At 47.5% G+C, this 20,518-nt stretch overlaps 1 protein-coding gene across 1 annotated transcript; it reads right to left on the bottom strand.

Annotated features, from left to right (window-relative positions):
* Positions 1–7,937: 7,937 nt before the first annotated feature.
* Positions 7,938–18,230, bottom strand: LOC128848329 (uncharacterized). Its single transcript, XM_054048300.1, has 2 exons — positions 18,091–18,230; positions 7,938–15,863 (listed from the first exon to the last, which is right to left on the bottom strand). The coding sequence occupies exon 2, from the start codon at positions 9,038–9,040 to the stop codon at positions 8,069–8,071; it is 972 nt and encodes a 323-aa protein (XP_053904275.1). The 5' UTR covers positions 9,041–15,863; positions 18,091–18,230; the 3' UTR covers positions 7,938–8,068.
* Positions 18,231–20,518: the final 2,288 nt, after the last annotated feature.

The raw sequence follows: 20,518 nt of genomic DNA, 5'->3' as shown, positions 1-20,518 counted from the left end.
AGAATCAGGCCTCTGTTATATATTTTCCTCCTACCCATAAACTAAAGAATTAGCCCGCCTGAGTTGCTGGTATGTACTACTGGACACTGCACTTAGAATAGTAGATGGAATTACAAGGAGGTGGGGAAGAACTATGCCTGGGAAGGGGGTGTTTGTACAGTTGGCAGGCGCTGCCTTTTAAAAATACAACTATTGTTTTATAGGCAAAATTCTGGCCATAGCGCCGCTCTGCAAATATTTAATTCTAGGTTTCCATGTGTGCAGAATATTCATGAGAGCGAATGGCAAGAAGCCAAACAGAACCAGCCTTCACCTCTAGGCAAACCATGTTTCTCTCGCTCTTTCACTACCTAGCTGAAGCAGTGTGTGTACATTTGCTACTTAACTCTCTGCATGATGCAGCTATTTAAAAAAAAAACCCAATCTAATTAATAGCACATGGAGATATGCAAGTTAATTATCTTGTTCTGTAATTCATGTCCTGTATGCTTGGAGCACTTTTTGCAAAGAGAGGGTGAGGGTTCGAAGGAGTTACCATTTCTGAAGCTCCCAGCATCTGAGTGGTACAGTAACCGCTGTCTAGGAATACAGTGGGTGGCTGTTAGAATGTGTGTCCTGAAGGCTTCCTTGGGGTGAAAGACAAGTTGGGTCAAATACTGCTTTCGGGTGGTACTTGTACTGGCCTATATCCAGAGCAACAGAAGAATCTGGCTTATTCTCTTGTGTTGCAAAAACGCACCTCTGAGTTAGTTACAGAGAATCTTCTATTACGCTTGAGGCATTCCCCCAACCCCTCTCTTTCTCCCTCCCCGAATGATTTCTGTGACCAGAACGATGGTCTGCACATTGCAGTGCATTGAACAGTGCACATCTTTTGTTCCGTTTCACTACACATCTCTAGGCACATGGATAGCAGGGGGATGAGTGCTGTATAAAAGGTGTTTCATTGTACCAGCATTCACTAGGAGTGTGTCCATTGCATAGCCTGCTTCTGACTATATAGAAAACAAGTGATCTGTTTATATAATATAGTATTGCATTAATCCTTTGACATGAACATTATGCTTTCCGCAGCAATGATCATTACATGGTTTCCGCCTTCAGAACCCCCACTATAAAAATTGTTCTAGCACCACTGGTGGGGGCCTGATTCTGTCCCTCCCTTCTCAGTGTATCCTGGCCCAGACCTGACACCATCTCCCCTTCGACTCCTCGGAGTGCTCTACAGGTGCCACATTTCCTTTCATTTCGTGACACACTTTGATTCCAGTGCCCAGTTTGCCCTGGAGGATTGGATGTATGGAGGGTGTGGGAAGGAAGTCTGGTGGTGGAAGAGGAAGGAATAAACTCTTTTGAAGGCAGAGAGGATCCCAGCACAGCAAAGTCTCTCCTTAACCGAAGGGTTAATACATGACTCTCGGTTTGGCTGGGCATGAATTGTCCTGAGAGGAAATAGCCCTGGAGGAAGCCTTTTACCATTGCCCACATGCTGTGAATACTCTGCAGCACTTTCTTTCCCCTCATACATTTCCATCAGACAAGACCTCCTGCCCCTACATGGAAAAAGAGTCCTGTAAGGAGTGGCCTGAGGAGGTGTCTTTCCTGCCCTGTGCTGACGTTTGAACAACTTTGCCCTGCTATAGATAAAGGAATGAAACGTCCCCTGCGTCCATGCACTGAGGCATGGTGCCTGCTGCTTGACCTTTTCCCTCTGAGCTATACAGACTAATGCCTTCATTCAGAAGAGCGTGTCCGAACACCTATCCCTTTCCCATCTAGTACGTAAAGTGTTTTGCTGACTAGGGATGAGCTTAAAGTTAAACGTGAACTTAAATGCTGTGTTGAAATGAGGCCCAATGAGGTTGGTTACAGGAGGAAGGCAAGAATAATGTACTGTTGTTTTGTAATGACAATGAAGCTAGACAGCATCGTAGTGAGGGTTCGGGTGCTATTGAATCGATATGCTGCTAGGGCGAGAGATCATTGCCATCTGAGATTTTACTGCAGCTGAAGAGGAACACCCATGACCTCCACACCAAACTTTGAGGTCAGTGGTGTAAATATGATCAGACTCAGGCCCAGAAAAATCAGATCATTTTTGAAAGTCTGATGAACACCGGACATGTCCAACATTAGGGTGAATTTTAAGCTTTATTGAAGAAAAATCATGACAAGAAAATTGAATTTCAGCTCCCTTTGCCAGAGGTCTGATACCGAGCTGCGTTTACCTCTCCTGATCCAGACCAGATCTCCCTTCTTGTTGGTTTCCCTCTCCTGATCAGACCAGACTCCCTTCTTGTTGGTTTAATATTCCTGCTAGAAACTAGCAATAAACAGTAAAATGGCAACTCTCAGTGCAGTGAGGAGCCATGCTCTTCTCTCAGTTACACTGGTGTGTGCTCAGCGTATACACACTGAAAGCAATGGTCGTGACACTGGGGGTCACGAATCTCATTGTTTCCAAAGGGTTACTCCAGATTTACTCCCATTTAATGAATCATTGTTGGAAACAGCAAATCAGCAGCTCTTTTTGAAATCAAGTAGCACCATTCACAATCCGAGTTAGGGGGCAACGGAGCATTCATGTGTTTCTTTTTAAACTAAACTTAGTTATGTCTAAGGTGACCAGATAGCAAGTGTGAAAAATTGGGACAGTGGGTGGGGGGTAATGAGTCTATATAAGAAAAAGACCCAAAAACTGGGACTGTCCCTATAAAATCTGGACATCTGGTCACCCTAGTTAGGTCAAGGATTACCTACCTGTGAAAAATAAGTGAAACCAATTCACTGGCTTACTTTGCATAGCAGTGACTCGCTGAGCCATTTACTTGCAGCAACAGTCATGATTTGAAAGTACCTTCAGCCAGAAGTGGGGAGAAAGGGCCCATTCTCAGAATCTGACTCTCCTTTCTGACACCCTGTCAATGGCTGCATTTTATCTTGGTCACCCTTTCACCACCCTAATAACATTAAAATACAATTTAAACTGCTGCTGTCCTTTATTTGCTCTTCAGGCCTCTGGGTGCAATAAACCAATCAAGGGGCAGGACAAGACTTAAAACACACAAGCATACCCCCAAAGGTCCAGTGACTATCGCTTAGTCCTACAGAATGTGTGTGCATCGCACAGGTGTAGGAAAGAGGGCGGGTGATCAGCAGTGCTATCTCTTTCTGACAAACAGCATTCCAAGGAAGAAAGGGCACGCTCAGGCTTTTTCCATCACTTTACTCAACCAAAGACAGTCAAACACGCACATTCCCCAGACCTTTGCTGTTTGTGAGCATGAGCAGTGGTACGCAGCTAGAGATGGCTGTGAAGAAAAAACAGCTTATTTGATGTGTCCGGCCCCATTCCTATTTGCTTGCTGATAGACCAAAGTATAAATCATCTTATGACCCAGGTAGGCCCAGGCACCAAGTCCTAATTTCTGTCAGGGATAATAATTTGTGTATGGATGTGAAAAGGCAATCCTTAAAACATCAAGATTATGTGATGTGTGCCACGCACCTTTGACTCCTGGGATTTTCTCTGCCTTCAAGAATTACAACCAGGAGTTTTAGACTAACACAGCTGTTCTTTCTGGGAGACAGAAGGACACTACATGTGCCTAGAATGGCAAGTGTAGTACATCTATCTCCAAACGGGGCACTCTACCATCCACCTGGCCAGTGAGTAAACAGGTGTTTTGTCACCTGGCTGACTAAAAACATGGACCCCCATAGTTAAACTCTAGCTCTACTGATGCCAGGAGCAGAACTTCTCTTTCCATGGCATCATTCATCTTCCAGTGATGTATCTACAAGCGATGATAACACTTCACAGTGCTCCCCAAACAGTCACTAATGTTTGCAACATGTCTGTCTGGCAGGTTAGGCAGTATTGTTCCTATTTTATGGGGGGTGGGGTGGGGAGAGAGAGAGAAACTGAGGCACAGTGATGTTAAATACCTTGCTCAAGGTCACACAATGAGTTGGGACTTGTCTACAATGGAGGAGGGGTTTGCACTAGTGTGGCTATGCTGATGTGCAAACTGGGAAAAGGTAGGCTGGCACAAGTCACTTTTTACACTGGTGTAGCACATCTATAATAGGGGTTTGACCCAACATGACTACATCAGTGCAAAAATGCAGATAAGTCTTTAGCGGCAGGAGTTACCGGCCTTCAGACCAGACTCTGTGTGTGGGTGTGTGTCTTTCTAATATGCCTTTCCTTCTGGTGAATCTCCACATCACCCTGGCCACCTTCCTTTTTCAACACTCAAAGAAAACTGCTTGCAAGACACATGTAATATTTCACCATCAGCAAATTGTTTAAACTTGAATGAATTAAAGTAAACAAAATAGGGTGGTATCAGATATAAACACATTTTATTCTATTCTTTACATTCAAGATTTTATTCAGAGCTTTAAAATGACAAACAGGGGTTCTGAAGGTAATGAGTCTGTGGTAGGAGTCTTACAACAGGATTCAAATGGCATGCTCATAAAGGCCTGGCCAGATCAGACTATTTTCCTATCTAGAAATCAGTAAACTGACGTAAATGTATCCCATAATGGAAATTGGGCTACTAGACTGGAGTATTTGCATTTTTCCTTTTCCCTTCCCTGCATTCAGAGGTGTGGTGTGCACAGTTTTAACAAACCAGCCTGGCTTATCTGTGGTCTGGTCCTTTAAGTAAGAATTCGTCAATGATGAATAAGGCCTGGTCCCCACTAACCCCCCACTTCGGACTAAGGTACGCAAATTCAGCTACGTTAATAACGTAGCTGAATTCGAAGTACCTTAGTCCGAACTTACCGCGGGTCCAGACGCGGCAGGGAGGCTCCCCCGTCGATGCCGCGTACTCCTCTCGCCGAGCTGGAGTACCGGCGTCGACGGCGAGCACTTCCGGGATCAATCCCAGAACATCGATTGCCTGCTGCCGGACCCTCTGGTAAGTGTAGACGTACCCTTAGAAAAACAAGATGTGTAGCAGCTGTCTGGCAGTCATCTCGGCACTGAACAAATCTAAAATCTTGCTAAAAGAATGAGGAGTACTTGTGGCACCTAAGGCCTGGTCTACACTACGATTTTAGGTCGAATTTAGCAGCATTACCTGGACCTGGCCACACGACGAAGCCCTTTTTTTCAACTTAAAGGGCTCTTTAAATCAATTTCTTTACTCCACCTCCGACGAGGGGATTAGCATTGAAATCGGCCTTCCCGGGTCGAATTTGGGGTAATGTGAACGCAATTCGACAGTATTGGCCTCCAGGAGCTATCCCACAGTGCTCCATTGTGACGGCTCTGGACAGCGCTCTCAACTCAGATGCACTGGCCAGGTAGACAGGAAAAGGCCCATGAAATTTTGAATCTCATTTCCTGTTTGGCCAGCGTGGCAAGGTGTGACGAACTGGGCCTGTTCTCACTGTGGTCTGTGAATGCTGACAGGGAAGTGTGGCTGAATAGTCTGCATTGGGGAATGGGAGACAGCCCGAGGGCGCATACCTAAGTGTGTAACACGAGAACCCAGGGAGGGGTTGAAGGCCAGGTGACTCCTTAGCCCGGGAAACTGAACAAAGGCTGTGGGAGGGGTCGCTGAAGGGAGAGTGTGGGAAGCAGGCTGGAGAGATGGCTGGGGGGCAGAGATGGCTCTGACCTCCCAAGGGGGCTGGGACCCCAAGATGGACCAAACTGAGGGGGTCCCTGTTGTCTGTGCCTGCAAGACCTGCCTTGGGCTGTATTCCTGTCATCCAAATAAACCTTCTGCTTTACTGGCTGGCTGAGAGTCATGGTGAATCGCAGGAAGCCGGGGGTGCAGGGCCCTGAGTCCCCCAATACTCCGTGACACAAGGTGCAAGTGAGTACAGATCTCATCAGCAGAGGTGACCATGATGGAGTCCCAGGATCGCAAAAGAGCTCCAGCCTGGACTGAACAGGAGGTACGGGATCTGCTCGCCGTATGGGGAGACGAATCCATGCTAGCTGAACTCCGTTCCAGTAAACGAACTGCCAAAACTCAAAGGGCATGAAGGACAGAGTCCATAACAGGGACCCGCAGCAGTGCCGCATGAAAATTAATGAGCTAAGGCAAGCCCATCAAAAAAATTCAGGTCACAGCCCCGAGCATGCCGCTTCTACGATGAGCTGCATGCCATGCTGGGGGTGCAGCCACCACTACCCCAACCCTGTGCTTTGACTCCATCATTGGAGAAGCACGCAAAATGGAAGCGGGGGTTTTGTGGACGAGGAAGATGATGATGAAAAGACAGAAGATAGGTCACAGCAAGGAAGCAGAGAAATCCGTTTCCCCAACAGCCAGGAACTCTTTCTCACCCTGGACCTGGAACCAGTAACCCCGAACCCACCCAAGGCATGCTCCCAGACACTGAAGGCGGAGAAGGGACCTCTGGTGAGTGTACCTTTGTAAATATTGCACATGGTTTAAAAGCAAGCATGTTTAATGATTAATTTGCCCTGGCATTCACGGCCAGTAGAGCTACTGGAAAAGTCTGTTAACGTGACTGGGGATGTATCGGAAATCCTCCAGAAACATCTCCATAAAGCTCTCCTGGATGTACTCCCAAAGCCTTTGCATTTCTGGGGAGGGCAACCTTATTCCGTCCGCCATGGTAGGACACTTTACCATGGCAGGCCAGTAGCACATAGTCTGGAATCATTGCATAACAAAGCATGGCAGCGTATGGTCCCGGTGTTTGCTGGCATTCAAACAACATCCGTTCCTTATCTCTCTGTGCTATCCTCAGGAGAGTGATATCATTCATGGTCATCTGGTTGAAATGGGGTGATTTTATTAAGGGGGCATTCAGAGGTGCCCATTCCTGCTTGGTTGTTTGGCTGTGGCTGGACAGAAATGTTCCCTGCTGTTAGCCACGTGGTGTGGGGAGGGGTTGAAGCGATCATCCCAGAGAATTGGGTGTGTGTGTGTGTGGGGGGGGGGTATTGGGTTTGTGCTGCAAGCTAATCTGCAAACCGCAGCCCCTCCTTTTAAATTGCAAACCCATTTTAAATGGCCAACCCAACGGCCGCTTTGTATGGGAAATGAGGGCGCTGCTGTTTGAAACCATTCCCACATGTTATGAAGGTTAAAGAAGCCAAAAGACTGTGGCTTACCATGGCTGCCTGCAAGCCGAATTCTGTTGCCTGGCACTGCGTGAATGATCTCTCACACCAAACCGGCAGGCCCTCAATATAAGAGGAAAAATGCGACCTAGTAACGAAAGCACATGTGCTATGTAATGTGAACAGCAAGGTTTAACGTGAAAGAGTGTACCCATTGTTCTCTAAAATGTGTCTTTTTAACTATCATTCTCCCTTTTCCTCCACCAGCTGCAAATGTTTCTCCTTCGCAGAGGCTAGCGAAGATTAGAAGGGGAAAAAAACGCACTCAGGATGAAATGCTCTCTGAGCTCCTGCTGTCCTCCCACACTGACAGAGCACAGCAGAATGCGCGGAGGCAGTCAATGTCAGAGTGCAGGAAAACACAATATGAATGCGAGGAAAGGTGGCGGGCTGAAGAGAGTAAGTGGCAGGCTGAAGATGATAGGTGGCATCAGCTTGCTGACACAAGGCAAGGGTCAATGCTTAGGCTGCTAGACGATCAAACTCATATGCTCCAGAGTATGGTTGAGCTGCAGGAAAGCCAGAAGGAGCACAGACCGCCACTACAGCCCCTGTGTAACCAACAGCCCTCCTCCCCAAGTTCCATAGCCTCCTCACCCAGACGCCCAAGAACGCAATGGGGTGGGGCCTCGGGCCACCCAGCCACTCCACCCCAGAGGATTGCACAAGCAGAAGGCGGCTGGCCTTCAAAGTTTTTACGTTTTAAAGTTTTAAAGTACAGTGTGGCCTTGTCCTTCCCGCCTCCCCCACCCCTCCCGGGCTACCTTGGCAGTTATCCCCTATTTCTGTGATGAATTAATAAAGAATGCATGACTGTGAAGCAACAATGACTTTATTGCCTCTGCAAGAGGTGATCGAAAGGGGGAGGGAAGGGTGGTTTGCTTACAGGGAAGTAGCGTGAACCAAGGGGGGAGAGGGTTCATCAAGGAGAAACAAACGGAACTTTCACATGGTAGCCTGGCCAGTCATGAAACTGGTTTTCAAAGCTTCTCTGATGCGCACCGCGCCCTCCTGTACTTTTCTAACGGCCCTGGAGTCTGGCTGCGAGTAATCAGTGGCCAGGTGATTTGCCTCAACCTCCCACCCCACAATAAACATCTCCCCCTTACTCTCACAGATATTGTGGAGCGCACAGCAAGCAGTAATAACAATGGGAATACTGGTTTCGCTGAGGTCTATCTGAGTCAGTAAACTGAGCCAGCGGGCTTTTAAACATCCAAATGCACATTCTACCACCATTCTGCACTTGCTGAGCCTATAGTTGAACAGGTCCTGACTACTGTCCAGGCTGCCTGTGTACGGCTTCATGAGCCATGGCATTAAGGGGTAGGCTGGGTCCCCAAGGATAACTATAGGCAGTTCAACATCCCCAACGGTTATTTTCTGATCCAGGAAGAAAGTCCCTTCCTCCAGCTTTTGAAACAGACCAGAGCTCCTGAGGACGCGAGCATCATGTACCTTTCCCGGCCATCCCACATTGATGTTGGTGAAATGTCCCTTGTGATCCATCAGGGCTTGCAGCAGCATTGAAAAGTTCCCTTTTTTGTTTATGTACTCGGTGGCTTGGTGCTCCGGTGCCAGGTTAGGGATATGGGTTCCGTCTATCGCCCTACCACAGTTAGGGAATCCCATTGCAGCAAAGCCATCCACTATGGCCTGCACGTTTCCCAGAGTCACTACCCTTGATTTCAGCAGGTATTTGATTGCGTTGGTTACTTGGATCACAGCAGCCCCCACAGTAGATTTGCCCACTCTAAATTGATGTCTGACTGACCGGTGGCTGTCTGGTGTTGCAAGCTTCCACAGGGCTATCGCCACTCGCTTGTGAACTGTGATGGCGGCTCTAATCTTGATATTCTGGTGCTTCAGTGCAGGAGAAAGCAAATCACAATGTCCCATGAAAGTGCCCTTACGCATGCAAAAGTTTCACAGCCACTGGGAATCGTCCCAGACATGCAACACTATGCAGACCCACCAGTCTGTGCTTGTTTCCCGGGCCCAGAATCGGTGTTCCACGGCATGAACCTGCCACATTAACACCATGATGTGCACATTGCCGGGGCCTGTACTTTGTGAGAAGTCTGTGTCCATGTCTAAGTCCTCATCACTCTCGTCACCACGCTGCCGTCGCCTCCTTGCCTGGTTTTGCTTTGGCAGTTGCTGGTTCTGCATATACTCCAGGATAATATGTTTATAGTGCTCATAATTGATCCCAGTGCTATGGCGTCTGGGCTGAAAAAAGGCGCACAACGATTGTCTGCCGTTGCTCTGATGGAGGGACGAGAGACTGACGACATGGTTACATGGAATTAAAATAAACAAAGGGGGTGGCTTTGCATCAAGGAGAAACACAAACAACTGTCACATAGAATGTCCCCCTCAAGGATTAAACTCAAAACCCTGGGTTTAGCAGGCTGTTGATTTCACGGAGGGAGGGAGGAAGAAAATGTATTCAAAACAAGTTGGGTCTATTTCTTATTTTGATCCACTCCATCTATTTACATCTTAGCTTAGCAGCAGACAGTGCAGTAGGACTGCTAGCCATTGTCATCTTCTGGGTGCTCGGCAGAAGATGCAGAAGATGCTGCATTACGATTGCTAGCATTACGATTGCGAGTAGCTCCTGGATGCTCGCCAGAAGACGGTGCAGTAGGACTGCTAGCAATCGTCATCTCCTGAGTGCTCGGCAGAAGATGGAAATGACCTGGCTGAGTCACTCCCATGTCTGCCCAGGCACCCCTGACCGACCTTACCGAGGTCAGCTAAAAGAGCACCCAGGAGACAACAACGATGGCTACCAGTCGTAATGCACCATCTGCTGCCAAAACGCAATGAGCTGCTGGCAAAGCCGGCTCCAGTGTTTCTGCCACTCCAAGTGGCCGGGGGGGGCCGCAGAAACACTGATCGGTGGCACTTCGGTGGCTCCACCGCGCCACTTCGTTCTTCTGCAGAATTGCCACCGAAGAGCCGGACGTGCCGCCCCTTTCCGTTGGCTGCCCCAAGCACCTGCTTGCTGCGCTGGTGCCTGGAGCCGGCCCTGGCTGCTGCTGTGTAGCAATGCAGTCCCACGTCTGCCAGCATCCAGGAGACGTATGGTGATGGTAAGCTGAGTGCGCTCCATGCTTGCCGAGGTATGGCGTCTGCACAGGTAACCCAGGAAAAAAGGCGCAAAACGATTGTCTGCCATAGCTTTCATGGAAGGGTGGGGGGGGCCTGACGACATGTGCCCAGAATCACCCGCAACACTGTTTTTGCCCCATAATTCCAATGGGCGGTGGAGTCTGTGGGAACTGTGGGATCGCTACCCACAGCTACCCACAGTGCAATGCTCCGGAAGTCAACGTTAGCCTCGGTACTCTGGATGCAGCTCGCCAACTTAATGCACTCAGAGCAATCAACCAAAACTATTTCTAAAAAAAACGACTTCTATAAACTCGACCTAATTTCGTAGTGTAGACATACCTTAAGGACTAACACTGGGCTGCATAAGAGAGGGAATGTCAAGTAATAGTAATGAGGTGGTATTACCTCTCTATATGGGATTAGTTACACCACTAGTGAATATTGTGACCAGTTCTGGTGTTCACACTGCAAAAAGGGTGTTGACAAATTAACGGAGGTTTAAAAAAAGAGCTAAAAGAATTATTCGAGGTCGGGCAAGCACGCTTTATAGATTGAACTGGTTACAATTCTGTGGATTTTTACACCGTACTTATTTACAACTATTCTAATGGATTGTCATATTCCTTCTCAACTACAAACTCTACAATTTTACATCTTGCAGGCAGACACTGTCTCCAGTCAGATCGCTGTTTTCTACTTTTCCCTTCTTTTATACAAAAGAAACAATGGTCACAGCAGTTTAACTATAAGTAATTTTCCATATTATCTTAACATAGCACCCGCTATTACAATACTTAATTGTATGATTTGCGGTTTACCCATATAGCCAATCATTTTATTTTGCCCCTTGTATTTGGAACTTCCTATTTAGCTTCAAAAATAGGCTATACTCTAGATATAATTCCATTCCATTAGCAATACAAAGTTCTCCTGGTAGAAATGCAAGTATGGCTTATATGCTAACATGAAACAGAAATAGCTGATTGAGTTTCTCTGGCCTGTGACATGCAGGAGGTCAGACTAGATGAACATAATTGTCCTTTATCAGAGGGGTAACTGTGTTAAAAACAATGAGGAGTCTGGTGGCACCTTAAAGACTAACAGATTCATTTGGGCATAAGCTTTCGTGGTAAAAAACCCACTTCTTCAGATGCATGGAGTGAAAATGCGGACTCCTTGTTGTTATAATTGTCCCTTTGACCCTCAAATGTCTGATCCTATGTCTAACCAGGTATGTTGTTAGTCTTGTCTCTTGGCTCAGGCACCAGTTACAAAAATAAATAAATAAATAAAAATCTTATTCAGAAAAGTCCTAAGCATGTGCTTAACTCCCATTAAAGTGAATGGCATTCAAGCATGAAGCCTAAGTTCTTTGCTCAATGGTCCACCTGGGATCCTATGCAAATGAGCGTCGTGAGATTTATTGGGAGGGAGCATCTCCTGCATTTGAACCCAGGAGGGAGGAGAATTACTTCTCCTCTAGATCTGTCCTCTCTGGGTCTATGGTGTATGGAGCAGGCTGAGGGCGTGAGGAGAGCCAGCCGCAGGCCTGTGGAAGCAGAGCAAGACTCACGGGGGATGGGGAAGAACCGAATGACTATTGATTACTATGGGGATGGACCCTAGTCCTAGTCCATCATCACCTCATGAGAGGAGGCTCTTTACTCTCTACACTTCACTGGGGGCAGGTGTCTAATAATCTTCTTTTCATGTCCTGGGTGGTGTTTCCTCTGTTTATTTCATCACTGCTTGTATCCAGGCATTCCCTAGAGGCCCAGGTAAAGGATCACCGCCCCAGTGAGATAGGTGCTGCATGGGCACATAGTGAGAGACTATTCTCACCTTCCGCAGTGAGGTCCCAGTCTTGTAATATCTTCCATTTCTGGCCTGTGCTGTAGATGGAATGGTGTATGTAAGTGTGGGAGCCGGGAATCAGCAGTGATGGAGAACACTATCTCAATCAAAGTACCTGTATTCAAATTAAAGTTAATCAAACTGCTTTCTAAACTTGAACACTTGTAAAATTGCCTATGGACTGTACCAAATCGGAGCCAAACCTATCAACTCTGCTCTATTGCATAATAATCACACTGGGTGATTCGTGTACCCTAGCTTTTGTATGTATTTTTCTAACCATTTTCAGCTATTGACATGCCTAAATGCTGCTGAATTTCAAGCTGTAATAATCATATGACTGAATTTCCTTTAAGAATCATGCTTAGCTTAAGAATACTTCTTTAGACAAAGTAAGAAACGTATTAATGGTTTTGCTAGATTTTTGTTAATTTGACACTGATTTAAACTCAATTGTCACATCCAACGTATCTAGTTTTGTCCAATTTCATTTTTTGTTTAAAATTTTTAATATCAAGTCAAATTATAGTTTTAAATTGATTTACTTCATTGAATTTATACTTGGTTTTTTGATACTAGGGCCATGTTTACCCCCATAGCACTTTCACTATCCGCCTCCTTTGACAAAAGCATGGAGTCTGCACAGCATTAATGATGAATAATGCGATATATATTTGCAGACCCACAGGATGAACTGCAGCAATGGGGACATGACAATTTCCAATACCTTCTGTCTACTCCATGCAGGAACATGTCTAGTGTATGTAATTAGCATGGGCAATTGCATACAACAAGGGAGAGTTAGCTGCTAGGTGTGCTTGCCAAGCTGGGCAATCAGAAAAAAACATGTCAAAAATACATGGTGTTTTAAAAGGTTGTGTGTGGCTTCTGGTCCCCATGATCCCTTGACAGTGGAGTTCATAATTGTAACCACAGAGGTCAGTGTTGGGCAATATGGGACAACTTCTGGAGAACTATTAGGATTGAGATTCCCAGTTTGAGAACCCCTACCCTATACAGTTGTATTGCAAAACAACAAGTACTACTGATTAGCAGAGCTCTGCTTAGTTGGCAACAGAAGGCCTCCCTAACAATAGAGTAGTACCCTTTGCAGTTTACATCCCCTTGGGATCCTTGAGGAGGGTATACTGTGGGCACATGCATTCCTTCAGTTATCCCTGTGCAGTTTGGAAACTGTATTCTCTCAAAACTGGCAGTTACTTCAGGAGTGTGATTTACCCAAAGTTAGTAGGCACAAACAAATATTCCTGATCAAGAATTCTGCAATTTCATATTTGAGTTCCTTCAGAACTAACAACGGTGGTATAGAACCTATCATTTAAATCAGTTTCCATACCAAATGACTGAGGAATGGCTAATGTGAGGCCAATTTTTTTAAGAGGCTCCAGAGGCAATCCCAGTAATTACAGGTGGGCAAGATTAACTGCAGTACCAGGGAAATTGGTCGATACTATTGTTAAGAACAGAATAAACAGCCACAGAGGCAAAGCCATGTTTGCAGTTTTGCTAATCAGAATGGAAAAAAGAGTTAATGCACCATAAAAATAAAATGAATATGTAAACAGCTGACCTTGGTTTTAAGTGCCCCCAACATAGGTTATTACAACAAAAAATGCTTTTTAAAACTAGACAAATTAGTGACCACCCTAAGAGTTACTATTGTGACCCACTAGGAGTCATTATGAGGTATGTGCTTTGTTTAAGTTAACTATAAAAAATAAAGTAAATTTTTTTTATATATATAGACAGACACACACACACTTTGGAGCAGTCTGAGGGTGATTTTCTTCAGGCAATTGGTTAAGGAAGCTAGAAGGCCAGTTCTTAAGCCCAGCAGCAGGAATAGCTGACTAACTGCTCAACGCACATGGCCATGGATTGTCTACCTCCTTGTTCTCATCACTCCAAGCTCTGCTCCTGGTTCACTCTTCCACAACTCCAGTCCAGCTCCTACCCTGCACCCAGTCTTGTTCCTCTCCTGTCCAGAAACAGCCCTGGTCCTGCCTTCCCTGACTCTGGTAATCCAATTCCAGCTCTTGTCTCTGACTCCTCACATCTTGACCTTTGGCTTTGGCATTCGGACTTCAACAGCTAGGCCTGATTCTTACTCTGACCACAAGGACTGACTGCCTATGGCCTGGGCCACTGACAAGCAGCTGGAGGAGGGATGGAGCAGTGATGGAAGTAGAGCTGGAGTAGTTCAAACAGAAAGTCATGTCGGTGGAGATATGCATGGCTACCAACCCCAAGAATCTGTCCCTCCGCAGAGAGTGTTGAGAAAAATGGGATGAGCTTTGGGTCCTTGAACACTGGGCCCAACTTGCTTTTGTTTGATCATGTATCGAACCCCTTTAGGAGATGTACTTTGGCAAAAAAACACGTGACCTGTCTCCTAGCAGACGATGCCACACCTCCTGTGGATCTGGAGCAGATGTGATAAAGGGCGAGAGCTTTCTACATGAAACTTTTTTGCCCAGATCGACCAATTCTAACATCTGAGTGGCCCTGCAGAATGAACTCCTGATAGTCAGCATGTGTGAGTGAGACCAGCTAGTTTCCTCTCACTCTGGCCAAACTCTCAGAAGGCCTCTGTTTCATGCCCATTAACAAAATCTGCAGGCATAGATGGCTGACTATGCAGTTCTACCGCACATTCTGGGCTGGCCTTGGTTTGGACCTTGCCATCATCTGGGCAGAACCCTCCTGTCATGCAGGAGGGCTGTGTGCATCCTGCTGGTGCAGAAAAGGAACCTTCATGCCCTGAGGAATTGGTGCAAACAGTGGTGTCCTCCAGGGCCACTTTTATAGTCTTGTGGTCTTATGCCTTCCTCCACTGCCTCAGAGTATTCTGATATGACCAGCAGCCTGCTGTCCTCCATCTGAGATGTCTCTTCCAAATCTCTGTGAACTGACAGTTATCTCCTCAGGCCCTGCAAGTTCTCTACAACCAGATCTGTCACATTTGCCGAGGTTGGAGACCTCCTTCCTGAATTCCTGTTGCACAATCCACATCTTGTTGCATGGGGAGCGTGGGAAGCTCCCTTGGTGCACAAGAGGCTGGTCTTCGCGGCTGGTGTCACCCAAGTCAGTGACCTTCTCAACTATGGTTCGCAGAATTGAATGGACCCTAGTATGCTTGCCCAGTATATAGCACAGCCCACCCCAAATGTCCCCCACTGTGAGTTCCAGGAGGTAAAAGCTGCCCTGTCCCCTGCCTCTATGGCTATTCTTGGACAAGGTGTTCCCCACCTGCCCGTATCCCCTGGCTCTCTGGAGCATGCTGTCAGGCCTCTGCCACATCAGCTCCCACCCATCACTTTGAATCTCCCATTTCAGCCGACTCATATTGATCCAGTCAGTGAGCCTCTCAGCCACATCGCAAGAGAAACTATACACACTCACCCCTACTAATTTCCTCATATTCGTGTCCTGCGTAGATACAAAATGGCTGGACATTTTGCTACTTCTTGAGGATGAGGAGCCCTGGTGGGCCAGCCTGTATTCCACCTTGATGCCACGGCCCTCCAGGAATAATAGTTGGTTGGGCTCTTTCATGGAGCATGGGCATGTTCCTGACAAAATTTTCAGACTTCCCTGGCACTTGTCCATTCTGTGGGAGAGGGAGACCCAAGTTCACACAAGAAGTCTGTGACATAGCAGGGAATTGAACGCAGGTCTCCCAAGTTTCAAGCCAGAAATTCGCATAGGAAGAGAAAGTTCTTGACCCAGAGATATTTTAAATCTAAAAAGAAAAGACAAAGTGATTATCTCCATTTCAAAGTGGGGCAAGTGAGCCTCAGAGAGAATACAGCCGGAATTTTTAAAAGGACCCAGGTCGCCAAGTCAATGGGATTGAATATGTAACTCTCTTGGGTGCCTTCGAAAACCAGAGCCTCAGTAACTTACAAGAGCTCGCACAGGAAGCCTGTGACAGAACCTGGAATTGAAACCAGCCTCCTGAGTCCCAGGTCAGTACCTGAAGAACAAAAGGAGCCCTCCTCCCCTTTTTCTACTATAGTGATAAACCCCACAGAAGGCTTGCAGAGCATTAACTGCCTCATAAGCCCTCACTCAGCTCCAGATCTGAGCCCCTCTCACTGTGAGGAACCGGCATGTCACAGAGATCAGCCATTGCCAGGAAAGGACTTCAGGAACTGTACCCTCCTTCCCGGGGTTCAGCACACTTGGCACAAGAATCCTGAGCCAAACTCAACCCAGCTGCTCCAGAGTCCACACAGCTTCTGATAGCTGAGGGGACAGGAATCCTTACCCAGAGAGGTCATAATCTCATAATTCTCCTGCATCACATCCCAGTAGAGGGCTCTCTTACCTGGGTCCAGGTCATGAAAATCTGGGAAAGCCAAGCTGCAAAGCCAAGGCAGCTTGTGCCTTAAGAATCTGCCAGCCTGTTTATCACAGGGTGAGAATTTGTTAATTCATGTCCTACCTATCTAGTATGTTAAACTCAGTTTGCAGTTATTTATTTCTAGGTAATCTGCTTTGATCTGTTTGCTATCACAATCCCTTAAAATTCATCTTTTTTCGTTAATAAACTTGTTTTTGTTTTATGTAAAACCAGGTGTGTGGATATCATAACTGGGGGGGCAAAAAGCTGTTGCATATTTTCCTCCACGTTGAGGTAGGGGTGAATGTCATGAGCTTGCGCTGTACAGTTCTCCGTGCAGCGCAAGACGGTATAATTTTTGGTTTACACTCCAGAGGGGGGTGCGTGCCTTAGGAACTGGGAGGTGCCTTAGCTGAGCCTTCCCATGCAGACCTGATCTCAGCATCTGTACGTAGCTGCAGCTGGGTATGTCCCTACCTGTATGTGCCTGTAGGGGGCTTAAGGCCTGTCACAACATTATAGTGTAAAGGGAGCCCAGGCTGGTGAGTCTGGCTGGTTCAGTGGTACCCCAGTTCCATGTGGCAGCTCAGGGGGAACCTGTCACACACCCATTTCTAATGAGCTAGTATGATCCCTCTGCAAGGAAACAAATCCAAAATTCAAGGATTTTCTTCCTCTACACAGCTATAGTCAGCAGAATGCTGCTATCGTGGGGCTCTCATAAAAATGAGCTCCATTAGTCTGTGATGTCCCCATGTACCAGAGGGCTCCACATGACTGCAGAGAAGCAGCCAACATTAAAATGCTCTCTGAGCACACCCAGAGAAAGAGGCAGCATCCAGATGATGAACAGACTTCTTTTCAAGTACATCTACCTGGAAATGGGTGGTTCTTGACAAATACTACATCATCACTAGAACGCAGAGTACCTGACTTGCGTGGTTTGAAATGGGGATTTGGCCAGTGGCCAGGGCACATGAACGCATATCTTCCACAGGAAATTGATTTGAAATTACATGACATTTAAGGTCTGAGCTAACACTAGCTGACATCAATTAAAAAGACCACCTTTTACGTCAGTGGACGCTGGATTAGCGCCTTAATGCAAATTGGTACATTGTCATTTAGGATTTTGAAGTGTGTTCACCAATGGAGTCCTGCTTCCTTCTCTGGTTGTGCTGAAAGAGCGCTTCAGCGTGGACTCTATTTCCTTGTGTCTCAAATATATGGGGCTGACCACTTTGAAAACAGGACACTGAAGGAGACGGGCCAAGGGTGCGATTCAATAGGGCACTTGCTATGTCCCTATTCCAAAGGCAAATATTTCCTCTTCAGAAGAAATGGTATGAGCCTTAGGGATAAGCTCTTTCTAGCAGAAGGGATTTATTAGGATCCAGGCGTGGAGGGCGAGGTAGAGATGAGTCCATCAGAGGCAAGGAACCTGCCCCAAACTGCCTTTCAGTTTGGCGGTAAAATTTTAACCTCCTCCATTCAGCATGTCACTGGTTCAATGTTTCCTAGAACTAAATCTCAGTTGTAACTAAACATTAGCTAAACAAACTATAGCAAAAAAAAATTCCTGCCGGCCCCAGCCCTTTCCCCCGGGTCTCTCACTTGACTTCACCTGCAGGCTCCGGCTCAGGAGCTGGTGTCGGCAGAGCCGGGGGCTGCCCCAGGGGCTGGTTCCAGCCCCCGGAGAAAGTCCCCCCGGCTGGGCACAGAGGAGCCCTAGGGAAGGGCTCTCCCCGCACAGACCCAGCTGGGGAGCAGCCGCGGCTCAGCCCGGGCTCCCGGCTCACAATGGAGGCGGCAGCAGCCTGTGACCCGGGTAGTTCAGCCCCGGATCTGCGGAGCAGCAAGAGCCAGAGCAACTTCCCCTCCCTTAGCAACGAGCAGCGCGCGCTGGCGCCAAAGGGTTAACCCCTCCGCTGCCAGAGACCAGCCACAATCCTCGCCCTGCTGCTTGTCTGGAGCCCAGTGACACCCCCAGAGTGACTGAACCCGAGAGCGAATCCCTAAGAAACGGGCCCCTGGCACTTCGGGGGGGGGGGGGCTTGTTATTGTAACATAAGAAAAGATACAGGAGACATTTGAAGTAGCAGAAAACACTTCACTTAACCTCTTGCTGCCAGTGATTTCCCTAACACCCCCCCTGAATTTTCCCAACAAACCCCCCCCCAAGTTCTGTGGATTAGTTACATGCCAATTTAGTGACTGGAATTCTGAGTTGAAATTGAAACATTAATATACACTTTAAAAGCATATACAGTGTATGATAAAATACGTGCATCTGAAAAAGTATAATCGATTTGAAAAGTATGACCATAGACTAGCTTCCTTATACAGCTGTTCTTTTTTTGTGACAATGTCAGTGCATGCATTTCGGTGATGTTGGCCAACCTAATAATTTCAAATGATGATTTGCAAGCATAGTCTAAATGAGCTCTCCCTGACAGCTAGTGATGAGCTGGGGGTAGGGAGAAAGGCTTCAGGACCAGATTGTATTTACAGTTACACCTAATCTACCTAGGTATCCAGCAAACAGAGCTGTGTTGCCCAAGTGATAGATTTTGGCTGGGGTTGGGTTACAAATCTCTACAAATGTCCTGAATCGGAACTTGTGCCAGGAAAGCCGTCGAGGAAGCCTGGGCCCTCGTGGAGTGAGCGGTGAGGTGCGGTGCTGAAACACCTGCCAGGTCATAGCAAGTCCGGATGCAAGACGTAATCCAGGAGGATAGGCGTTGTGAGGAGACCGGTGAGCCTTTCATTCGGTCGGCCACTGCAACGAAGAGTTGCGTCGTCTTTCTAAAGTGCTTTGTGCGGTCAATATAGAAGGCCGGGCCCTTCGTACGTCCAGGGAATGCAAACGTTGATCCTGGCGAGTGGCATGTGGTTTGGGATGAAAGACCGGGAGAAAGATGTCCTGGTTGATATGAAAAGGAGAAACCACCTTAGGGAGAAAGGCAGGATGTGGACGAAGCTGCACTTTATCCTTATGGAAAACTGTATAAGGGGGCTCGGATGTAAGCGCCCTGAGTTCAGAAACGCGCCTTGCTGAGGTGATGGCTACAAGGAAGGCTGTCTTCCAGGATAGGTACAAAAGAGAACAGGTGGCCAGTGGCTCGAATGGAGGACCTGTGAGCTTGGAGAGAACCAGGTTGAGGTCCCACGTCTGAACGGGCTGACGTTGTTGTGGGTACATCCGGTCTAAGCCCTTGAGGAATCTAACGACCATCGGGTTAGAGAATACCGAGGACGCGAGTTCCCCTGGGTGAAAGGCCGATATAGCGGCCAGGTGAACTCTAATTGAAGATATCGCCAACCCCTGCTGTTTTAGGGAGAGGAGATATTCCAAAATGAGAGGAATGGGTGCCTGCAACGGGGACATGGCTCGTTGTTCGCACCAACAGGAGAACCGCTTCCACTTGGCCAGGTACGTGGTGCGTGTTGAGGGCTTCCTACTGCTCAGCAGAATCTGTTGGACAGAGTGCGAGCATTGCTGCTCTGCCTGGGTGAACCATGGAGCAGCCACGCCGTGAGGTGGAGTGATTGGAGGTCGGGGTGACGCAACCGGCCGTGGTCCTGAGAGATGAGATCCGGATCCAACGGAAGCGGGATCGGTGTCTGAACCGAGAGCTCCAACAGTGTGGTGTACCAATGTTGTCTTGGCCATGCAGGAGCGATCAGAATTACCTGTGCCTGGTCTCTGCGCAGTTTGAGCAGTACCTTGTGGACCAGAGGAAACGGAGAGAAGGCATAAAACAGGTGGTCTTTCCAGGGAAGCAGAAAGGCGTCCGAGAGGGAGCCCGGAGCTCGACCTTGTAGGGAGCAGAACACGTGGCACTTCCTGTTGTCTCGAGATGCAAACAGGTCTATCTGGGGAAACCCCCACCTCTGGAAGATGGAATGTATAATGTCCGGACGGATAGACCACTCGTGCGTTTGGAAGGACCTGCTGAGTCGGTCCGCTAGAGTGTTCTGGACTCCAGGGAGGAACGATGCCGTGAGATGGATTGAGTGGGCGATGCAGAAGTCCCACAGGCGAATGGCCT

Source organism: Malaclemys terrapin, chromosome 13 (assembly GCF_027887155.1).
Source record: "Malaclemys terrapin pileata isolate rMalTer1 chromosome 13, rMalTer1.hap1, whole genome shotgun sequence".
NCBI classification, from domain to species: Eukaryota; Metazoa; Chordata; order Testudines; family Emydidae; genus Malaclemys; species Malaclemys terrapin.
Note: the sequence above shows the minus strand (reverse complement) of the source record. Positions and strands in the feature narration are given on the sequence as shown.